Source organism: Delphinapterus leucas, chromosome 17 (genome assembly GCF_059928025.1).
Source record: "Delphinapterus leucas isolate spDelLeu-1000000601 "Yukka" chromosome 17, BTC_Dleu_Yukka2, whole genome shotgun sequence".
NCBI classification, from domain to species: domain Eukaryota; kingdom Metazoa; phylum Chordata; class Mammalia; order Artiodactyla; family Monodontidae; genus Delphinapterus; species Delphinapterus leucas.
The window spans coordinates 45,948,150-45,967,225 of NC_143145.1; the positions used below are offsets into that span (position 1 = coordinate 45,948,150).

The 19,076-nt window shown below is 36.2% G+C and overlaps 1 protein-coding gene across 1 annotated transcript in view; it reads right to left on the bottom strand.

The window, feature by feature from the left end:
- SLC26A7 (solute carrier family 26 member 7) overlaps positions 1-19,076 on the bottom strand; it is a 186,297-nt gene that overhangs the window by 59,895 nt on the left and 107,326 nt on the right. The window contains exons 5-8 of the mRNA XM_022584546.2: positions 17,071-17,223; positions 13,778-13,860; positions 11,037-11,184; positions 8,898-9,011 (exon numbers count right to left, since the gene is read on the bottom strand). Of these exons, the coding sequence (XP_022440254.2) occupies positions 8,898-9,011; positions 11,037-11,184; positions 13,778-13,860; positions 17,071-17,223 (498 nt within the window). The remainder of the gene's footprint in view (positions 1-8,897; positions 9,012-11,036; positions 11,185-13,777; positions 13,861-17,070; positions 17,224-19,076) is intronic.

Consider the following 19,076-nt stretch of genomic DNA (forward strand, 5'->3'; position numbering starts at 1 on the left):
TCGATAATTACCTTAAATGTAAATGGACTAAATGCTCCCACCAAAAGACACAGATTGGCTGAATAGATACAAAAACAAGACCCTTAAATATGCTGTCTACAAGAGACCCACTTCAGACCTAGAGACACATACAGACTGAAAGTAAGGGGATGGAAAAAGATATTCCATGCAAATGTAAACCAAAAGAAAGCTGGAGTAGCAATTCTCATATCAGACAAAATAGACTTTAAAATAAGGACTATTAAAAGAGACAAAGAAGGACACTACATAATGATCAAGGGATTGATCCAAGAAGAAGATATAACAATTGTAAATATTTATGCACCCAACATAGGAGCACCTCAATACATAAGGCAAATACTAACAGCCATAAAAGGGGAAATTGACAGTAACCCATTCATAGTAGGGGACTTAAACACCCCACTTTCACCCATGGACAGATCATCCAAAATGAAAATAAATAAGGAAACACAAGCTTTAAATGATACATTAAACAAGATGGACTTAATTGATATTTATAGGACACTCCATCCAAAAACAACAGAATACACATTTTTCTCAAGTGGTCATGGAACATTCTCCAGGATAGATCATATCTTGGGTCACATATCAAGCCTTAGTAAATTTAAGAAAATTGAAATTGTATCAAGTATCTTTTCTGACCACAACGCCATGAGACTAGATATCAATTACAGGAAAAGCTCTGTAAAAAATACAAACACATGGAGGCTAAACAATACACTACTTAATAATGAAGTGATCACTGAAGAAATCAAAGAGGAAATAAAAAAATACCTAGAAACAAATGACAATGGAGACACAACGACCCAAAACCTATGGGATGCAGCAAAAGCAGTTCTAAGGGGGAAGTTTATAGCAATACAAGCCCACTTTAAGAAGCAGGAAGCATCTCGAATAAACAACCTAACCTTACACCTCAAGCAATTAGAGAAAGAAGAACAAAAAAAAAAAAAAACACCAAAGCTAGCAGAAGGAAAGAAATCATAAAAATCAGATCAGAAATAAATGAAAAAGAAATGGAGGAAACAATAGCAAAGGTCAATAAAACTAAAAGCTGGTTCTTTGAGAAGATAAACAAAATAGATAAACCACTAGCCAGACTCATCAAGAAAAAAAGGGAGAAGACTCAAATCAATAGAATTAGGAATGAAAAAGGAGAGGTTAAAACTGACACCGCAGAAATAAAAAGATCATGAGAGATTACTACAAGCAACTCTATGCCAATAAAATGGACAATCTGGAAGAAATGGACAAATTCTTAGAAATGCACAACCTGCCAAGACTGAATCAGGAAGAAATAGAAAATATGAACAGACCAATCACAAGCACTGAAATTGAAACTGTGATTAAAAATCTTCCAACAAACAAAAGCCCAGGACCAGATGGCTTCACAGGCGAATTCTATCAAAGATTTAGAGAAGAGCTAACACCTATCCTTCTCAAACTCTTCCAAAATATAGCAGAGGGAGGAACACTCCCAAATGCCTTCTACGAGGCCACCATCACCTTGATACCAAAACCAGACAAGGATGTCACAAAGAAAGAAAACTACAGGCCAATATCACTGATGAACATAGATGCAAAAATCCTGAACAAAATACTAGCAAACAGAATCCAACAGCACATTAAAAGGAGCATACACCATGATCAAGTGGGGTTTACTCCAGGAATGCAAGGATTCTTCAATATATGCAAATCTATCAATGTGATAAACCATATTAACAAATTGAAGGAGAAAAACCATATGATCATCTCAATAGATGCAGAGAAAGCTTTGGACAAAATTCAACACCAATTTATGATAAAAACCCTGCAGAAAGTAGACATAGAGGGAACTTTCCTCAACATAATAAAGGCCATATATGACAAGCCCACAGCAAACATCATCCTCAATGGTGAAAAACTGAAAGCATTTCCACTAAGATCAGGAACATGACAAGGTTGCCCACTCTCACCACTCTTATTCAACATAGTTTTGGAAGTTTTAGCCACAGCAATCAGAGGAGAAAAGGAAATAAAAGGAATCCAAATCGGAAAAGAAGGAGTAAAGCTGTCACTCTTTGCAGATGACATGATACTATACATAGAGAATCCTAAAGATGCTACCAGAAAACTACTAGAGCTAATCAATGAATTTGGTAAAGTGGAAGGATACAAAATTAATGTACAGAAATCTCTGGCATTCCTATATACTAATGATGAAAAATCTGAAAGTGAAATCAAGAAAACACTCTCATTTACCATTGCAACAAAAAGAATAAAATTTCTAGGAATAAACCTACCTAAGGAGACAAAAGACCTGTATGCAGAAAATTATAAGACACTGATGAAAGAAATTAAAGATGATACAAATAGATGGAGAGATATACCATGTTCTTGGATTGGAAGAATCAACATTGTGAAAATGACTCTACTACCCAAAGCAATCTATAGATTCAATGCAATTCTTATCAAACTACCACTGGCATTTTTCACAGAACTAGAACAAAAAATTTCACAATTTGTATGGAAACACAAAAGACCCCGAATAGCCAAAGCAATCTTGAGAACGAAAAAAGGAGCTGGAGAAATCAGGCTCCATGACTTCAGACTATACTACAAAGCTACAGTAATCAAGACAGTATGGTACTGGCACAAAAACAGAAAGATAGATCAATGGAACAGGATAGAAAGCCCAGAGATAAACCCACGCACATATGGACACCTTATCTTTGATAAAGGTGGCAGGAATGTACAGTGGAGAAAGGACAGCCTCTTCAATAAGTGGTGCTGGGAAAACTGGACAGGTACATGTAAAAGTATGAGATTAGATCACTCCCTAACACCATACACAAAAATAAGCTCAAAATGGATTAAAGACCTAAATGTAAGGTCAGAAACTATCAAACTCTTAGAGGAAAACATAGGCAGAACACTCTATGACATAAATCGCAGCAAGATCCTTTCTGGCCCACCTCCTAGAGTAATGGAAACAAAAACATAAATAAACAAATGGGACCTAATGAAACTTCAAAGCTTTTGCACAGCAAAGGAAACCATAAACAAGACCAAAAGAGAACCCTCAGAATGGGAGAAAATATTTGCAAATGAAGCAACTGACAAAGGATTAATCTCCAAAATTTACAAGCAGCTCATGCAGCTCAATAACAAAAAAACAAACAACCCAATCCAAAAATGGGCAGAAGACCTAAATAGACATTTCTCCAAAGAAGATATACAGACTGCCAACAAACACATGAAAGAATGCTCAACATCATTAATCATTAGAAATATGCAAATCAAAACTACAATGAGATATCATCTCACACCAGTCAGAATGGCCATCATCAAAAAATCTAGAAACAATAAATGCTGGAGAGTGTGTGGAGAAAAGGGAACACTCTTGCACTGTTGGTGGGAATGTGAATTGGTTCAGCCACTATGGAGAACAGTATGGAGGTTCCTTAAAAAACTACAAATAGAACTACCATATGACCCAGCAATCCCACTACTAGGCATATACCCTGAGAAAACCAAAATTCAAAAAGAGTCATGTACCAAAATGTTCATTGCAGCTCTACTTACAATAGCCCGGAGATGGAAACAACCTAAGTGCCCATCACTGGATGAATGGATAAAGAAGATGTGGCACATATATACAATGGAATATTACTCAGCCATAAAAAGAAACGAAATTGAGCTATTTGTAATGAGGTGGATAGACCTAGACTCTGTCATACAGAGTGAAATAAGTCAGAAAGAAAAAGACAAATACCGTATGCTAACACATATATATGGAATATAAGGGAAAAAATTGTCATGAAGAACCTAGGGGTAAGGCAGGAATAAAGACGCAGACCTACTGGAGAACGGACTTGATGTTATGGGGAGGGGGAAGGGTGAGCTGTGACAGGGCGAGAGAGAGTCATGGATATATACACACTAACAAACGTAGTAAGGTAGATAGCTAGTGGGAAGCAGCCGCATGGCACAGGGATGTTGGCTCGGTGCTTTGTGACAGCCTGGAGGGGTGGGATAGGGAGGATGGGAGGGAGGGAGACGCAAGAGGGAAGACATGTGGGAACATATGTATATATATAACTGATTCACTTTGTTATAAAGCAGAAACTAACACACCATTGTAAAGCAATTATACCCCAATAAAGATGTTAAAAAAAAAAAAAAAAAAAGTAGACTGGTGCAGGACCAGACTTGGCTCCTCTCTGCTAAGAGAACAAGTTTACTTAGAATGCTGCTTTTGATAACGTATTGTGCGAACTATCTTGCCCTTAATTGAGCTGTATTTGTTCTTAAATATTCTATCTGACCAAATGCTTTTTAAGAAAAAGCTTTTTGATATTTTGGATGAATTTCCTATCAAATTTTAATTAAAGTTCTTTTGACTTCAGCTAGCTTTGGGATGCTTCAGAGGGCCCCAGAGAGCCTTCCTTATTGCATAGGTTTCACCTGTAGTGGAGCGTTGATTGGGATTTTCCCTTTTGAACTAGCCTTGGTCATTCATTCAGCTTTATCTTCGATGGGGCATTGGTTGGGGTTCTTCCCTTTTGGACTGATGGGGTATTGGTTCGGAATCTTCCTTTTTTGTGGCTGAGGAACTGTGACCCCGAGAGACTGATTTGATAACAGGACTCGTGTGTGACAACACCAGGGTATACTTCCCTACTGCATTGGTTTTGCCTGCAGCGAAGCGTTCATTGGGATTTTCTTCCTTTTTGGGGGGCTAGGGAACTGTGACCCTAAGGCACCTCAGAGGAAAATAAATATTATATATATATATATTAAACTGACTAGAAGTGGTTGGTATGCTAAATTACATGGAAAGCATTGTCAAATGAGCAATAAGCCTCCTCAGATTATATGGTATGAATAAATGTTATTAAAATAGATTTTCTAAAAATTATACAAAGTTTCTGAAATTTGCATATGTTCTGGTATAATACTATACTTTTAGTTGTTATCTTAAAATGCTGTATGTCACAACAACTTGGGTAAGCTTCTTTGCCAAGAAGAATTCTAATCACATCTTTATCCTTGCCATTTTAAGACTTTTGTCATTCATAGGCAGCTTAGGTGATGATTTACAAAACTGCTACATCTTCAAGAAGGCTCATAAAAAGGAACATTTTTTAACAAATATGTTTCTGATAGCCTTTAGATAATACCACTAGACTGAGTAACAAATGACAAATCTGGATGAACTGATTACTTCATCCAGATCAACAGGAATTAATTACATGGGACTGAATGAACTGATGAATATAATTTATAACTATATGACTTTGGGAAATATACTAGCCTTAACCTTTGTTTTCCAGAAAAACCTTTTCTCTTATGTTATGACCTACAACAAGTTGATGAAGTATACCCTTGTAAACAAAGATGAAACATTTATCTTTTTCTCTCTACCTGATCCTGCCTGAATTTGGTTTCTCCAGCTGGCTCTCCTGTGGTCTTGATGGTTTATTGTAACTGGATTACAACCAGTTATACTAAGCATTGTTTTTGCTTATTCTTTGTTTCCAAATTGTTTATGCTTTGTGTCTTCCTGCTGCACTATGACTTTGTCAATGTTACTACCTGCATTACTTATATCCTGTCTATTTTTTAAGATTGCTGTCTCTTACAGTGTGTAATCAGGCCTCCAACAAAATCGATGATGGCTAAACATCCTGAGGAAATAGATCACATTTATGACTCTTATAGAATAATTGTAATAGTATGATTCTAAGTATGGGAAGAAGCAATAAGGGAAAACATTTCTTGGATCACAATAGACTAGAAAGACAGAGGATTCAGAGAATCTTTAATTATCAACAGGGCCTAATCCAGAAATTAGCACCTGGAGTGGCATATCAACAAGAATTTTTGCCTGATCTGGGATGAGCCTCCCAGTGCTGTGGGACAAAATTTGGTCATGAAATGTCTCCCAAATACTGGTCAAATTCCAGACCAAGAGGAAGATCTGAGAAATTGAATATTTCCATTAGTCTGCCATCTTCTCAGATGCCAATCTTTCTGAATAAAGTCGCTATTCCTTGCCTCAACACCTCATCTCCCAGTTTATTGGCCTGTCATCCGGTGAGCAGAGCAAGCTTGGACTTGGTAAAAGTATCAGCAAAATTGACTAGTTTTATAATTATCAGATACTTTCATTTTTCATTAATTCTTTTTTTTGTGTGTGTGTGGTACGCGGGCCTCTCACTGCTGTGGCCTCTCCCGTTGTGGAACATAGGCTCCGGACGCGCAGGCTCAGCGGCCATGGCTCACGGGCCCAGCCGCTCCGCGGCATGTGGGATCTTCCCAGACCGGGTCACGAACCCGTGTCCCCTGCATCGGCAGGTGGACTCTCAACCACTGCGCCACCAGGGAAGCCCCGTCATTTTTCATTAATTCTTTCCACACATAGTTATTGAACACCTACTATGTGTTAAGTCTTGGGCTGGACACTGAGGATATGGTGAACCAAAGCAGACATGGGCTGTCTAGGAGCTGAAGTCAAGAGCAGAAGGCAGACATCAATCATATAATCACACTGATGAACACTTAATGTCCAACAGAGCTAAAGTCTCTGAAGAAAAGAACACAGTTGACCCCAAAGTGTCAGTGAGATCTGAAGGATGGGAGGAGTTAACTTAGAGGAGGCAGTCACAGAGACAAAAGGAACAGACACTGGAGCCCATGAGGAAGGAGGGGCTGTGACTGGTGAGCTGAGACTGAGGTGGAGAAGAGTCCAAGATGAGGCTGTAGGGGGAAGCACTCAGTTTTGGTAACATAAAGGTCTGAATTCCAAGACCTATGTAAAACCTTTTATGGGCTCTAGGAGGAAGTAACAAGATCATATTTGTATTTTAAAAGATATCCTTCTACAGAAATACTAATAGTGTTTCTGAACAAGAAAGAGTCAGTTGGTGAAATAATTGGCAAATGCAAGGTGGTTCCCACTGCTACTTTGATTGGCTATTATTAGTCTAAAAGTGGAAGGTTTTAATTCTTCTAGATTAACTTACTGGGTATAAGTCTAGTACCTAGGAGAGACAGAGCTATTTAAGAGATTGCTTTGTGAAGTATTGTCACATAGAAAACTGGTTTCACAGCCTATTTAGAACAAAACTTTTAAGGCTTGGCTTACCCAGTGCCTTCTTCAAATCATGTCAGTCATCTCCATGTAAACTTAATAGTTGTAATGCCAAAATGACTACCATGGGAAAGCATCCTCGATTTGGGTATGCACAGTAAATCAGATTCCTTCTCTGTGCAATTTAATGGGAATTGTTGAGCAGATTAGCGACAATCTCAACAAGCAGATCAGCATGAAAATACTGTGCTGCTAAGCTTTGTTTCCCTGAACTAGTGTTTTGTTAGGTACCTTTTGTTTCTTCTGAAGTCTGATGAATAGAATACCATGCAGAAATGATGAGAGGAAATCTAACACACTCATCCTTGTAAGAAACTAGGTGGAAACCACTATAGAATCCTAGAATTTTATAGATAGAAGAGTCTCCAGAGTAAGGAATGATACTTGAGTACACTATGTATTAAACATTCAAATTTAGGTTACAAGTATGTGAGAGTTTGCAAAAATGTTTATGCCAATACACATGATAAACTTATGCTTTAAATCACGAACTGTGTAAAAATCAAATTGTCATGTAAAACAATGTTGAATGAGAATTACACATCTTTGATGATGAGTTGTGGCAATAATATGTCAAATTATTATAGATTCAGAATTTGTTGCTGCTTCCCCTCTGCTCCATGGTACGTTCATCAAATTTTATTCGTTAATTTTATGCAATATTTTAATGTTCACTTACCTATCTTTCTCTGGCCACTTGCCCCCAATGTCAAGAACCATATCCTTTTCAGATTTACTCTTCTACAACCCCTGAAAAGGACTTAATATAAGGTAAACTCCTAATAAATGTTTAAATTATCACATAAAATGTTTTATAAATTCTCATTCAACTCCAATTTAAAATAAGTGTGAATTGTTTTATAATGGTTAGCTGTTAATGTTAATTATTAAATTAACATATACATGAATTTTCTTGTATAGAACAGTAGTTAAGAATGCAAGATTTGGAGTAGATCTATCTGGGTTCAAATCCCAGCTCTGCCACTTACAAGCTCTGTGACTTGGATAAGTTAGTTTAACCATCTTTTCCTCAACTTTCTCATGTGGAATCCTAGCATAATAATTACATCTCCTTCATAGAGGTACCTAAAAGATTAAATGAGTTCATTTATATAAAATGTATGACATGCATATAACTTGATATATGCTTCCACCAACACCACCACCATCATCATCATCACAGAAACATCTTTATTACTACCATCGACATCTTATCAATACCAAGCATAATAACTAGTATATAAAAGGTTCTCAAATGTCAAATTGATTTGAGTTCCTAAAAATACATAATTGTTTCTTTAAACCAAAATGTGCACAGACATCGTATTATTCATTTACATACATGTACATCTCTATAGACAGGAATGTCATTGTCAAGGACTGATTTTTCATACAGTTGTTTTCATTTTATTTAAAGGAAGTGAACAAAAATTTTAAAATTTCAAATTGGTTAGATTAGCAAAAAGTACAATCAGAGACACCACTAGAGGGAGCATTTGTTCAAAGATTGACAACAATAAAGCTGCCATTAATGCAGGATTTTTTTGTCTGCTTGTTGAATCATTCAGCTTCTCAAGGATCTTTCCTAAGAAAGAGAAGAGATAGAATTCCTTGATACTAGTTTTAAGAAATTGAAGACGTAAAAATATTCTCAGGATTTTAGAGAGAAGCTCATTCTTCCCACTCTCCAAGGAGAGTAAAGGCCCATCAGTTCTTTTGTCCCTGCTGAAAATAAAGTTACCTGTGTCTTTGCCCCCGTGCTGTATAGGACAGCGGTCCTTCCCATTGCAGCAGCACTTGGTATGCAGAAGAAAAATGAAGGAATCACATTGCTGAGGCCATGGGCCAAAAGTTCCTACAGGAATGATAATAGGAGAATATATCATTTCCTAATCACAATCAACTTTTAGAGACCACAGGTAAAGCTTGTCATGGAATGAGACTTATTCTGTATTCTATTTATGTTCTCTCCACTGGTCGTAATTTAACCATTATTTTAAGAATAGCTAACATTTATGGAGTGCTTACAATGAGCCAGAAACTGTTCTAAGCACTTCATTGTTTAATCCTTATAACAATAACAACCTTATAGGGAAGTACAAGGTATTTATTGTATTGGTTGCCAATTTCTCCTTTTTCAGGTCATTAGAATCAAGGTTTTGTTCCCACTCCACCAATGACCTCCACAGTGCTAAATCCAATGGTTAATTCCTATCCTACCTGACCTAAAATTAGCATTTGACACAGTCACTCACTTCCTCCTCCTTAAAGGCTCCTTCTAGGACCTCTCACCCTCCTGGTTTTCTCCTACCTCCCTGGCCATCACTTCTCAGTCTCCTTTGTGGTTCCTTCTCATCTAACCAATCACAGATATTGGACCACTTCCCTCTCTAATCTTAGCTACCCAAATACACATTGACAGCCCCCAAATTTATATCTCCAGCCTAGACCACTCTTCTGAATTTCAGACTGACATAGCCAACCTGCCACTCAGCATTTTCATTTGGATGGTTAACAGGTATCTCAAACTTACCTAATCAGGCTATGCTCTATATATTCCCACCCTGGTTCTCCCACATCCTCCCCAGTCTCAAGCTCCAGTTGCTTGGGCCAAAAGCTTTAGAGATAGTCTTGACTACCCCTTTTCCCAGATGGTGTCCACATCCAATGCAGAATTTGTCCCTTTCTCATCTCCTTCACTGCTACATCCTGGTCCAAGTCATCAAGTGTCATTTGGATTATTGCAAAAGCCTCCTAATGTTTTTCTGCTTCTGCTGTTGCCAGTAAATAATACAGACAAAAATCCCTGCCCTCACAGACTGGAGTTCTAGTGAGGGAATGCTGGCAATAAACAAGATGAATATGGAAAGTAAAGCAGAGAAGGGAGTGGAAAATTTTGGAATTTAGGATTTTAGCTTACCAAGGAAGGACTCCCTGAGAAGGGAACATTTGAATAAAGGAGGCATGCAGCTACCTGAGGGTACAAAATTCCTGGAAACGGGGACAGCAAGTACAAATGTCCTGAGCTAGAAACATAACTAGTGAACTCAAGGAAAAACAAGGCAGTAAGTGTGGCTAGAACTATAAAAGAAATATGAGATCATAGAGGAAAAGTGATGGTGACAAGGTCAGGTATGGCCTTGTAAGCCTTGGTAATAGGCTTTTAATCTGAGTACTATGGGAAGCCACTGGGAGGTTTTGAGATGAGGAAAGACAATGTCTGCATTATGTACCATTGTATCCCTTGTTCCTAGGCCAGTACCTGGTAAATAGTAGGGTTCAATACACATCTGTTGAATGAATAAATCTGCTTTTTTTACAGATGACAAAACTGGGGCACAGAAACAATTTCAGAATGAGATTTAGATATAGGTACTTTGGCATTCTAACCACTATTCCATAGCTATCTCTGCAGGCCTGTGCAGAAATGTAGGGCCACAGGGCTTGAGACAAGACACTAGCAGAAGTAGATTCAGAAACATGCTCAATAAAATCTTCATCCTTTGGTATTCTAAGAATAGACCCTTGCAACCTTTAGTTTTTTACCAAGAAGAGTAATATTAGTGTTCTTTGTATTTTGAAATCCAAAATTTTTAAGTCAGCATGAAATGATAAATATATTTAGATTCTCTCCTAAAACCAAATCATCAAGATGCCCCTCTCAAAAACAGAGTGTACCATAACCAATCCACGAAAGTCAGATTTTCACCTTTCTATGAATGACTTAGATATTTTCTTTTGTTTTCTTCTACCCATTTGTGTTATACACTTAGGAAAGTTGTATTTTTCATAAGTTCAACATTTTCAGGATCTGGGAGTACACCGTACAGTGATACAATAGCTATGGAGAGGTGTGGAGAGGGGTTGGGGCATACTCCACCTGGTTGTCATCAACTGAATATTTGAATTTTTTGGCAGATCCTTGAGCAAGAGCCAGTGAGGCCACATAGCCTACAAGTGCCACTCCAAAAGCTTCAGTTATTACTGCAGAGAGGATGTTCATTGGGGGAGCTCTAGGTGGAGGAATTCTGTTGAAAGAAAGACCATATTGAACTCATCAACTTTCATGTTATTTCTGTAACAACTTGCAGTGAATTCAACTATGGCAATGACTCTGAAGTTTACATAGAATACATGAAATATCCCTGAGAAAACCAAGCAATCTTACCCTTAGAAGCCTTTTGTTTTCAACATTATTTAGCAGAAAAGCAAAATCACAAAGAACACCACAAGGACAGCTCCATGCGTCTAACTGGCATTCACTCCCAGAGAATTCAGGTTATAGCACAGAAAATTTGACTCAACAAAAATTTCCTGTATCAGAACAAAAGCAAATCTGGAGCATTCTTTCATTGAATCTTCCTAAACTTTTATTTGGCTGGCATTAGAAACTGTATTTCCTGCCTTGAATACTGCAGTGCTGTATGCAAACATTAGTTTACTGTGAGCTACGATTCTTGAGCTAATCCTTAAATTTTCCATTGAGTTTATAATCTTAATTATGTTTTTTAACATGATTCTTTCACAGTACACTTAACTATTGTTAAAAAAGAGACAACAGGCCCACAATGGAGTCACTTGTGCTAAGCCGCATTTAAGCAAACTAAGAATTTAAGCAAGCTACCTAATTTAACTGCAGTTTCAGCCTTTCCCAGGAATGTAACCTTAGCCAGTCAATCTAGAATTACCTGGTCGGCACTACCGAGGTAATTTGCCCTTCTGTCCCACATAGAAAAGTGACCTTGCCTGAAAGAATCCACTCTTTGCTAGAAACTTCCTTTTCCTGCCCTTCCCCTTCTGACTATAAAAGCCTTTCATTTTGTACAGCTCTTCAGGGCTCCTTTCGATTTGCTAGATAGGTTGCTGCTCAATTAAGGAATTGTTGAACAAAGTCAATAAGACCTCTAAATGTACTCAGTTGAATTTTGTTTTTTGACTCTATGTATCACATGTTAAGAAAAATATCTATAAAGTGTCCAGTTACACTCTGTTGCAAAATACAGGACCACAGTTAGCTGTTTCTCAGTTTTAAAGAGCTGTTTAAAATATTTCTTCCAACTAATACACAGTCATTGTCTTTTGGAAAATCACTTGAGCCCAGTGTCATTGTTTATCCCTGATGATGCTTTGTGACACTTACTTCCCCTCTTTAAAAAAAACCCTCTGGGGCAAAAGTAGAAGAAAAAGGTAAAATAATTCATGCTGATTTAATACTGAGCATGTAAATTGAATGCTCAGCACTTTCATATTAGCAGTTTTATTTAATTCTCCCCACAATCTCCAGACCAAGTACCACTAATGCAATGTATAGAGGAGAAAACATTTTGAGAAATGTATCTAAATCACAAAATGAATTCAACCTCAGCTCCATTTCTTATCAATGCCATGTTTTTCCTATGATTCTTTAAGATGGGTCTGGAAAGGTTACTCAAAATAAAGAAGAATTAGACTGGATGGAGGAGAGGCATAATTTTTTTTACCCACTCCCTCAAGTTTATCCCCAAGTCAAATTGATTTGTACCATTACAAGCCCTAAGATATATGATACATAAAAGTGCTACCATTTCGAACTATAAGAACTTTTGTTTCATAAAAAATTGAGCTTGCCTAATTATTAGTAATGATAAACTAAGCTAGAGAAAAAAACAATAAACTAAATTTGAAGGTGAAAAGTAGAGAACCCTTTAGAAAACACAAGTTGATTCCAATAATCACTATTAGCCTATATCTTTAGCATAAAGGCTAAAGACAGGATTTTTTTTAATTATCTTTTTAATCTCTGAGAATTTTTCTACTGTCCCTCCATTTTAATGTAGTTAGAAGCCAAACTTTGGGACTGGAAAATAAAAATATAGAAGACTCAGCAACTCTAACTTTGTCCCAAATTTATAAATATTTGTGTATAGTACAGCCCATTAAAAGAGACATCCCCTTTCTCCCCTAAGATGACTTTATTTTCTTTCAGGCTGTATTTGGAACAACATTTTGTCTTTTTAGGGTGAACACTTCTTCTTCTTGTTAATCTTCCTCTTAGTGTTCTGAAGAAGGCTTTAAGACAGGTGGGAAACATGCCCTCGTCTCCACTTCCACCCTCTCTTTCACGATTGTACACCACTCATGCCTATAGGTTTGCTATTTCAGATGATGCTTGTGTATTTTTACTATGTTTTAAGTGAAATAAAAATAGTCATAGGAATATGTGAGTGGAATAGAGAAGACTATATCCTAGAGCATGACTCTAATTTGGAAATTCAATGTCTTGCTTTCTTTTTCAAATAATATTCATGTAATTTCCAAATCTTTTACCTGAAGCAATGCTCTATAAAATAGTTATCAACTTCCTAAGTAATTGATAAGCAGTCTAAGAAGTTATTTTTTTCTTTATTGTGAACTGTTTGTTTCTATCATTGTAAAATAGAAATTAATTGGAATTTTGTCCCATAGAGAGCATTTGAAAGAAATGAAATTCATACCCACCTACCTCCAGTTGCTTCCTCCATCAAAAAACAAATGAAAGAAAGAAAGAAAAAAAAGAAGAAAGAAAGAAGGAAAGAAAGAAAGAAAGAAAGAAAAAGGAAGAAAGAAAGAAAAAGAAAGAAAGAAAAAAAAAGATTACATTACCCTTTTGGAATATGACCAACTACTTCTAATCCATATGTGTTTTCCATATTGGTACAATAACAAGTAAATGATGCAGCAATAATCTGTGTGGTTCCATTTGAAAAAAGAAAAAGAAAATTATTCCTGGCTTCTCAAACATCTTAAAACTATTTTTAAAAGTAAACATTGTTCATGTGCCCCATGATTTTCTCGAGTAATATAGCAGTGGCACAGATTTTTAAACACTAAGAAGAATTTTAAAAATCAAAACATCCCTCTGGGATTTGACAGCACTTAATTTGCAGTCTCAAAAATTAAATGGCATTATAATAATACAACTTTTCTTATATCCTTCCCAATTGTGTCTGATTCTGGAGGGGAGCAGAACACAGACTATAGGAGTGTGTGTGTGCATGCGTGCATGCTTGTGTATGTACAGATACCACAATCCAACCTAAATACTTGTCTCTTGTAATATGAAGGGATGCTTTATAACACAGAACATTTTCCCTCCGTTGCAGCAACCACCTAAGAGTTTAAGATGTTGCATCAATATTCCTAATGTAGGTTAGTAATCAATTATGATTTACAGTCTCCTTGAATAATTTTGAATTTTGGATTTTGCAATTTCTTGAAGTAAAATATCCTAGTTAATAATGTGTCAAACTTGATACTTTTGAAATTACCTCCCTGGAGTCTCAGGTGCCTGACCCTCTGTTATATGATATAATGATATATAATAAGTGAAATCAAGTGTTTGCAAATATCCATGATCACTTTTTAAATGTATATTCAGAATTCTGTTCAGCATTTGTTTTTACCAGCCATGCCACTTAATGTTTTCCATCCATTTTCACATTCTTTTTTCATTCTTCTGATAATTTAATAGGTGCTGTAAATTTCACATGGTTATCATATCAGTTTGGTATAACTATTTATATACTACACTTTTTTGTTTAAAAGAGACACACTAATTACCTATTTAAAGTACAAATTTACCATATACATGGTCAGAAAAAAGATATAACAAAATCACACTAGCAAAATAAGGAATATCTAACAATGCCCAATAATATTATTTTGTAGGGATTTTTCCTGTGTATTTCTGTTCTCTGTGATGATACTTAACTGAATTTATAGAAGTTTTTAAAACATCGAATAGACTTAAAAAGCAAAAGAGCCTTGAGGATATTTTTTAAAGGCAGCAAAACTCTACAGGTTATACTTTAAACTTTATAGATATTGTGCTATAATTGTATTTTCTACAGAATATAGTAGTAGTTAAAAGTTCAGGCTATTAGGTTGGAATCAGAAGTATTAATGTATTCAAAAATTTCTAAGCCAATTAATAAATTTTAATTGCTAATAATTTTCATGAAATATTTATATCAAGTCAGAAAATATTGTGAGCTGTAAAAGAAAATACACCATAGCCACAAGATGCTGGATCCTTATTGAAAATGGAAGAATACATGGTGTTTAATACACAAAAATTAAGTAATCTAAGTCACTAACTTGGTCTTTCAGACAGTGCTTTAGAGGGTTCTAATCTGGTCATCCTCCTACTGTAGCTCTCCCCATAAAATGGGAGTTTTGTGGGGGCAAAGGGAGGTACCCAACTCAAACCTGGACTCCTCTTTCTGGACCACACCCTGAATCATCAGGAATCTATAATTTCCTGCCTAAATGGCTCCAAGTCTACTTCCAGAATACCTTCCCCAGGTCTATCCTTCCAGTGTAGCCCAAGGAAAGGCCAAGGGACAGTTGTGGTGCAAGGGTATCCACATTTATACTTATGAATTCCACTGTATATGGGATAGAGCTGAAGTAGGAAGAGAAGAGGCAGGCCAAGGGGCTGGCTTTCCCCTTGCAGCCACATTCTAGAAGAACCCAAAGGATTAGGAGAATTCTCTATTTTAACCTGACTTTCAAGGTAATCACTAAGGTTTTTTAGTCAAGATAGGAAAATAGAACCTATTTTATTTAACATTTTGATCTATAACTCAAGTATTTGGGCCTGCATTATTATTTTTGCCTTAGGTCTTAACACATATTAGGGGCAACACTGTATAAGGAGTACCTTTTATTTTTTGTAAGGATAATTCTTACAATTTTTGTATTGAATGAACAACTGTCTTATTCAGTGTTTTATTCAGTATTGAATAAAAAGAGTTAAGAGTCTTCTTCCCCAAGGTTATTTTCAATTTCTGGTTTCATGAAACATATAATCAAGCTTCCCAGGATATAATAAGCATTCCTTAATACCTATAGGACTTTGGAATAAAATATGTTTCACAGTTGTCTCCATGAAAACTACTAATAACCACAGTACCCTCCACTTATCTGGCTTATTTGAAATACACACACATATACAAGCACACACACATTATATAGATTACATATGTTATATGTATCTCTACAAATTATACAAGGCCTAATTATGGAGAGAAGCCATCCATCTTAGTTATGCAGAAAAAAAGTCATATCCTTCAGAGACAGTTGCCAATGTGCTAGCCTTATACTATACCATTTCAACAGTATGAAGGGATATTTCAATAGGTGAAATTATTTAGACACCACCTGTCAAATACATGTATATAACCCAAAGACCATTAAAAAACTAAAGCCAATTAATAATAAGTAAGTTAGTAGACTGTGGTTGGCTTAACATTTCAATGTAATGCTTTGTTTAGTTAAGAGTTCCCATTAGAAGCACTTAAAATTTCAAAATGTAGTTTTTAATGCCATAAGTCTTAGGAGCAAAGTACGATTTGTTGCTTTGCCAAGTACAACAACAACAAAAACATCTTAGAGAATCAGCCCTGGCTAGTGAAAATCATGAGTATCCTTTAATAAAGCAAAATTGGGTCAATAAAAACAGTGTCAATAAATTTATCAATCATTAATGGACCTTTGTCAGTTGATAATATTTCTATGCATCATACCATACAAATAACATATCAATAGGATGTGGTATCACTTCTTGTTGCTTTAGGAGAATCATGCCAGAGATATTTTGGGTCTCATCCTTAGAAATGTCTCCTTATTTAAAATCTTAAGCTACATGTTTTCTTATTTACCTAAAAAATTACAAGTCTGTGAAAATTGAAAACGCGTGTGCCTCCTTTTTAAAATTATTGACTCAACATATTTCCTGTCTTTACATTAATGTATAGCCATGCAAATTAGCCCTGCTTTAATGAGAGACAGGATTAGCTGTGGCTTACTTTAGACAATAATGTGAGCCTCTGCAGGTTACCCACAGCAACTGCAAACATTGCAGGGCAGAATGCTAAATGTTGATTCATACTTACCAAGACTAAGTCAATAGGAAGAACAACTTTAATTTTCCTTTTAAATTGTTCATTCAGCTCTTTAACCAGAACAAGCACCACGATGCTCAGCAAGGATAAAAGCAGTGCTTCCAGTCGCACAGACTTGATGTTTTCAAAGACATATGCATAGATCTACAGTAATGAGGAAAAATACAAACAAAATTCAGGATCACCCACAATATATCAAAACTAAAATCTGGCCCCCAAATGAACTCAGTGATGTTTTGCAAAAATAGCTGAAGGTGGGTGAAAGGTGAAATGTGGGTCATAGAAGGGTAGTCAGTGCTGATATAGAGCAAGCTATAATTCATTTGCATGTAGAAAATTACTTTGCCCTTGATTCTTCCACCAAACTCAGTGTTTGTTCCTTCCTACATAAGGACTCTACTACACTTCCAGCTCCTCCCCAGACACTTATAGGCAGAGATGCTAAAACTCATTAGCTACATGCAGATTCATCATTAACAGCAAGTGAGGGGACTATAGGCTCCCTTGAACCCCACCACTCTTCTTCAAACCTCAGAATCAAAATACACACATACTTTAAATATCAATGGATATATCTGGAAGCTAATAGCTCTGTGTAAGGAGATATTTGTGTTAATCTGTATCTTCCAAATTTTCTCTTACAAAGATGTATGACTTGTATAATTTTAAGGTTTCACATAGGCCTTAAATGCTTACCTTCAAAATGTCTCAACTCCTCCTTTTCTTCAAATATGTTAAATCTGATTTTATAAACTCATGTCTATTCATCCACAGCTGATTTATTAAGTCTAGTTTCAAGTGATAAAAACTAGTTTTTACTTTAGCATACAGACAATTCTTATAGTAGCCCAACTTGTTGGTGTTCTTTGCCCTCTCTTTTTAGTATCTCAAAGATAATTTGACCACAACTAAAAATATTGGATTAAAATACTATATAGACAACATATCAAAAGAATTTATATAGACTATGTTCCTCAGCGTCCCCTAAAATTCTGCTCAGTAGGTTTCCTCATTGAACCCATCTGATCCAAGGATCAGGAACACACCTGGTGTAAATGAGGTACATCAGGCTATCTAACATGGATTCTATATATTGAATATTATCATTAACACTGTAACTCTTTCAAACAAACAAAGAAAATATACTCAGTTAACATGGAGCCTTGTTGGGTGAACGGGATCGGGGTAATGTAGAATCCAGAATCTCCTTTGTCCACACAGTTGGAAAAAATTGATTGTGTAATCAAATACATTAAGGAATAATTGGGGGTCAGATAGCTTTACTTGTTACCCTTTCCACAGCATTCTAGTATTCCACACTACTTGGAAAGAAAATCAGGTACTACAATATCATGGTTATCTGAGATGCAGACAATATTTTTCCTCTCTGCCTAAGCCGTGGATAATAACGGTTCACAGAACTCCTACAGCAAGTGAAGAAGCAGGTTCCATTTCTCATAGTTACCCCTTACTCAAAGCCCAGGACAAAAATCCAAAATGCTACTCAAAGAAATATATTCTATAGTGGATGGAGTCAGAGGGATGTCAAGAAAACTTGGTCCAAATACACAGCTTTCTGATGATTTACTATGATCCAAAGATAAAAGTGAGACTATCATTCAGATGATTTGCTAAGAATAAAACAAGCATCCAAACGTTTTAAAACATTTAAGGCTTCTTCCTTCTGTTTTATCCATGGTATTAAAAGTATGCCATGACAGTGCCTGTATAAGGAATCAGGGAAATGTGAAAACCTCGCAAGCCATACCAAATTTGCTGTAATGTGCATTTCAAGAACATGTGTTTGCAGTAATAAAAATGGCCACCCCAGAATGAAAGGAATGAGAAACTCTCCCCCAGGGTTTTTATTGTCTGTCTGAATTAAACTACAATTTGTAGAGCAAATTATGTCTCACAAGATGCTCCAGAAGAAGATGGGGGCGGGCAGAGGCTTGTTGCAACCAGCACGAAGAACAACAATAGAAAAATAGGCTGAT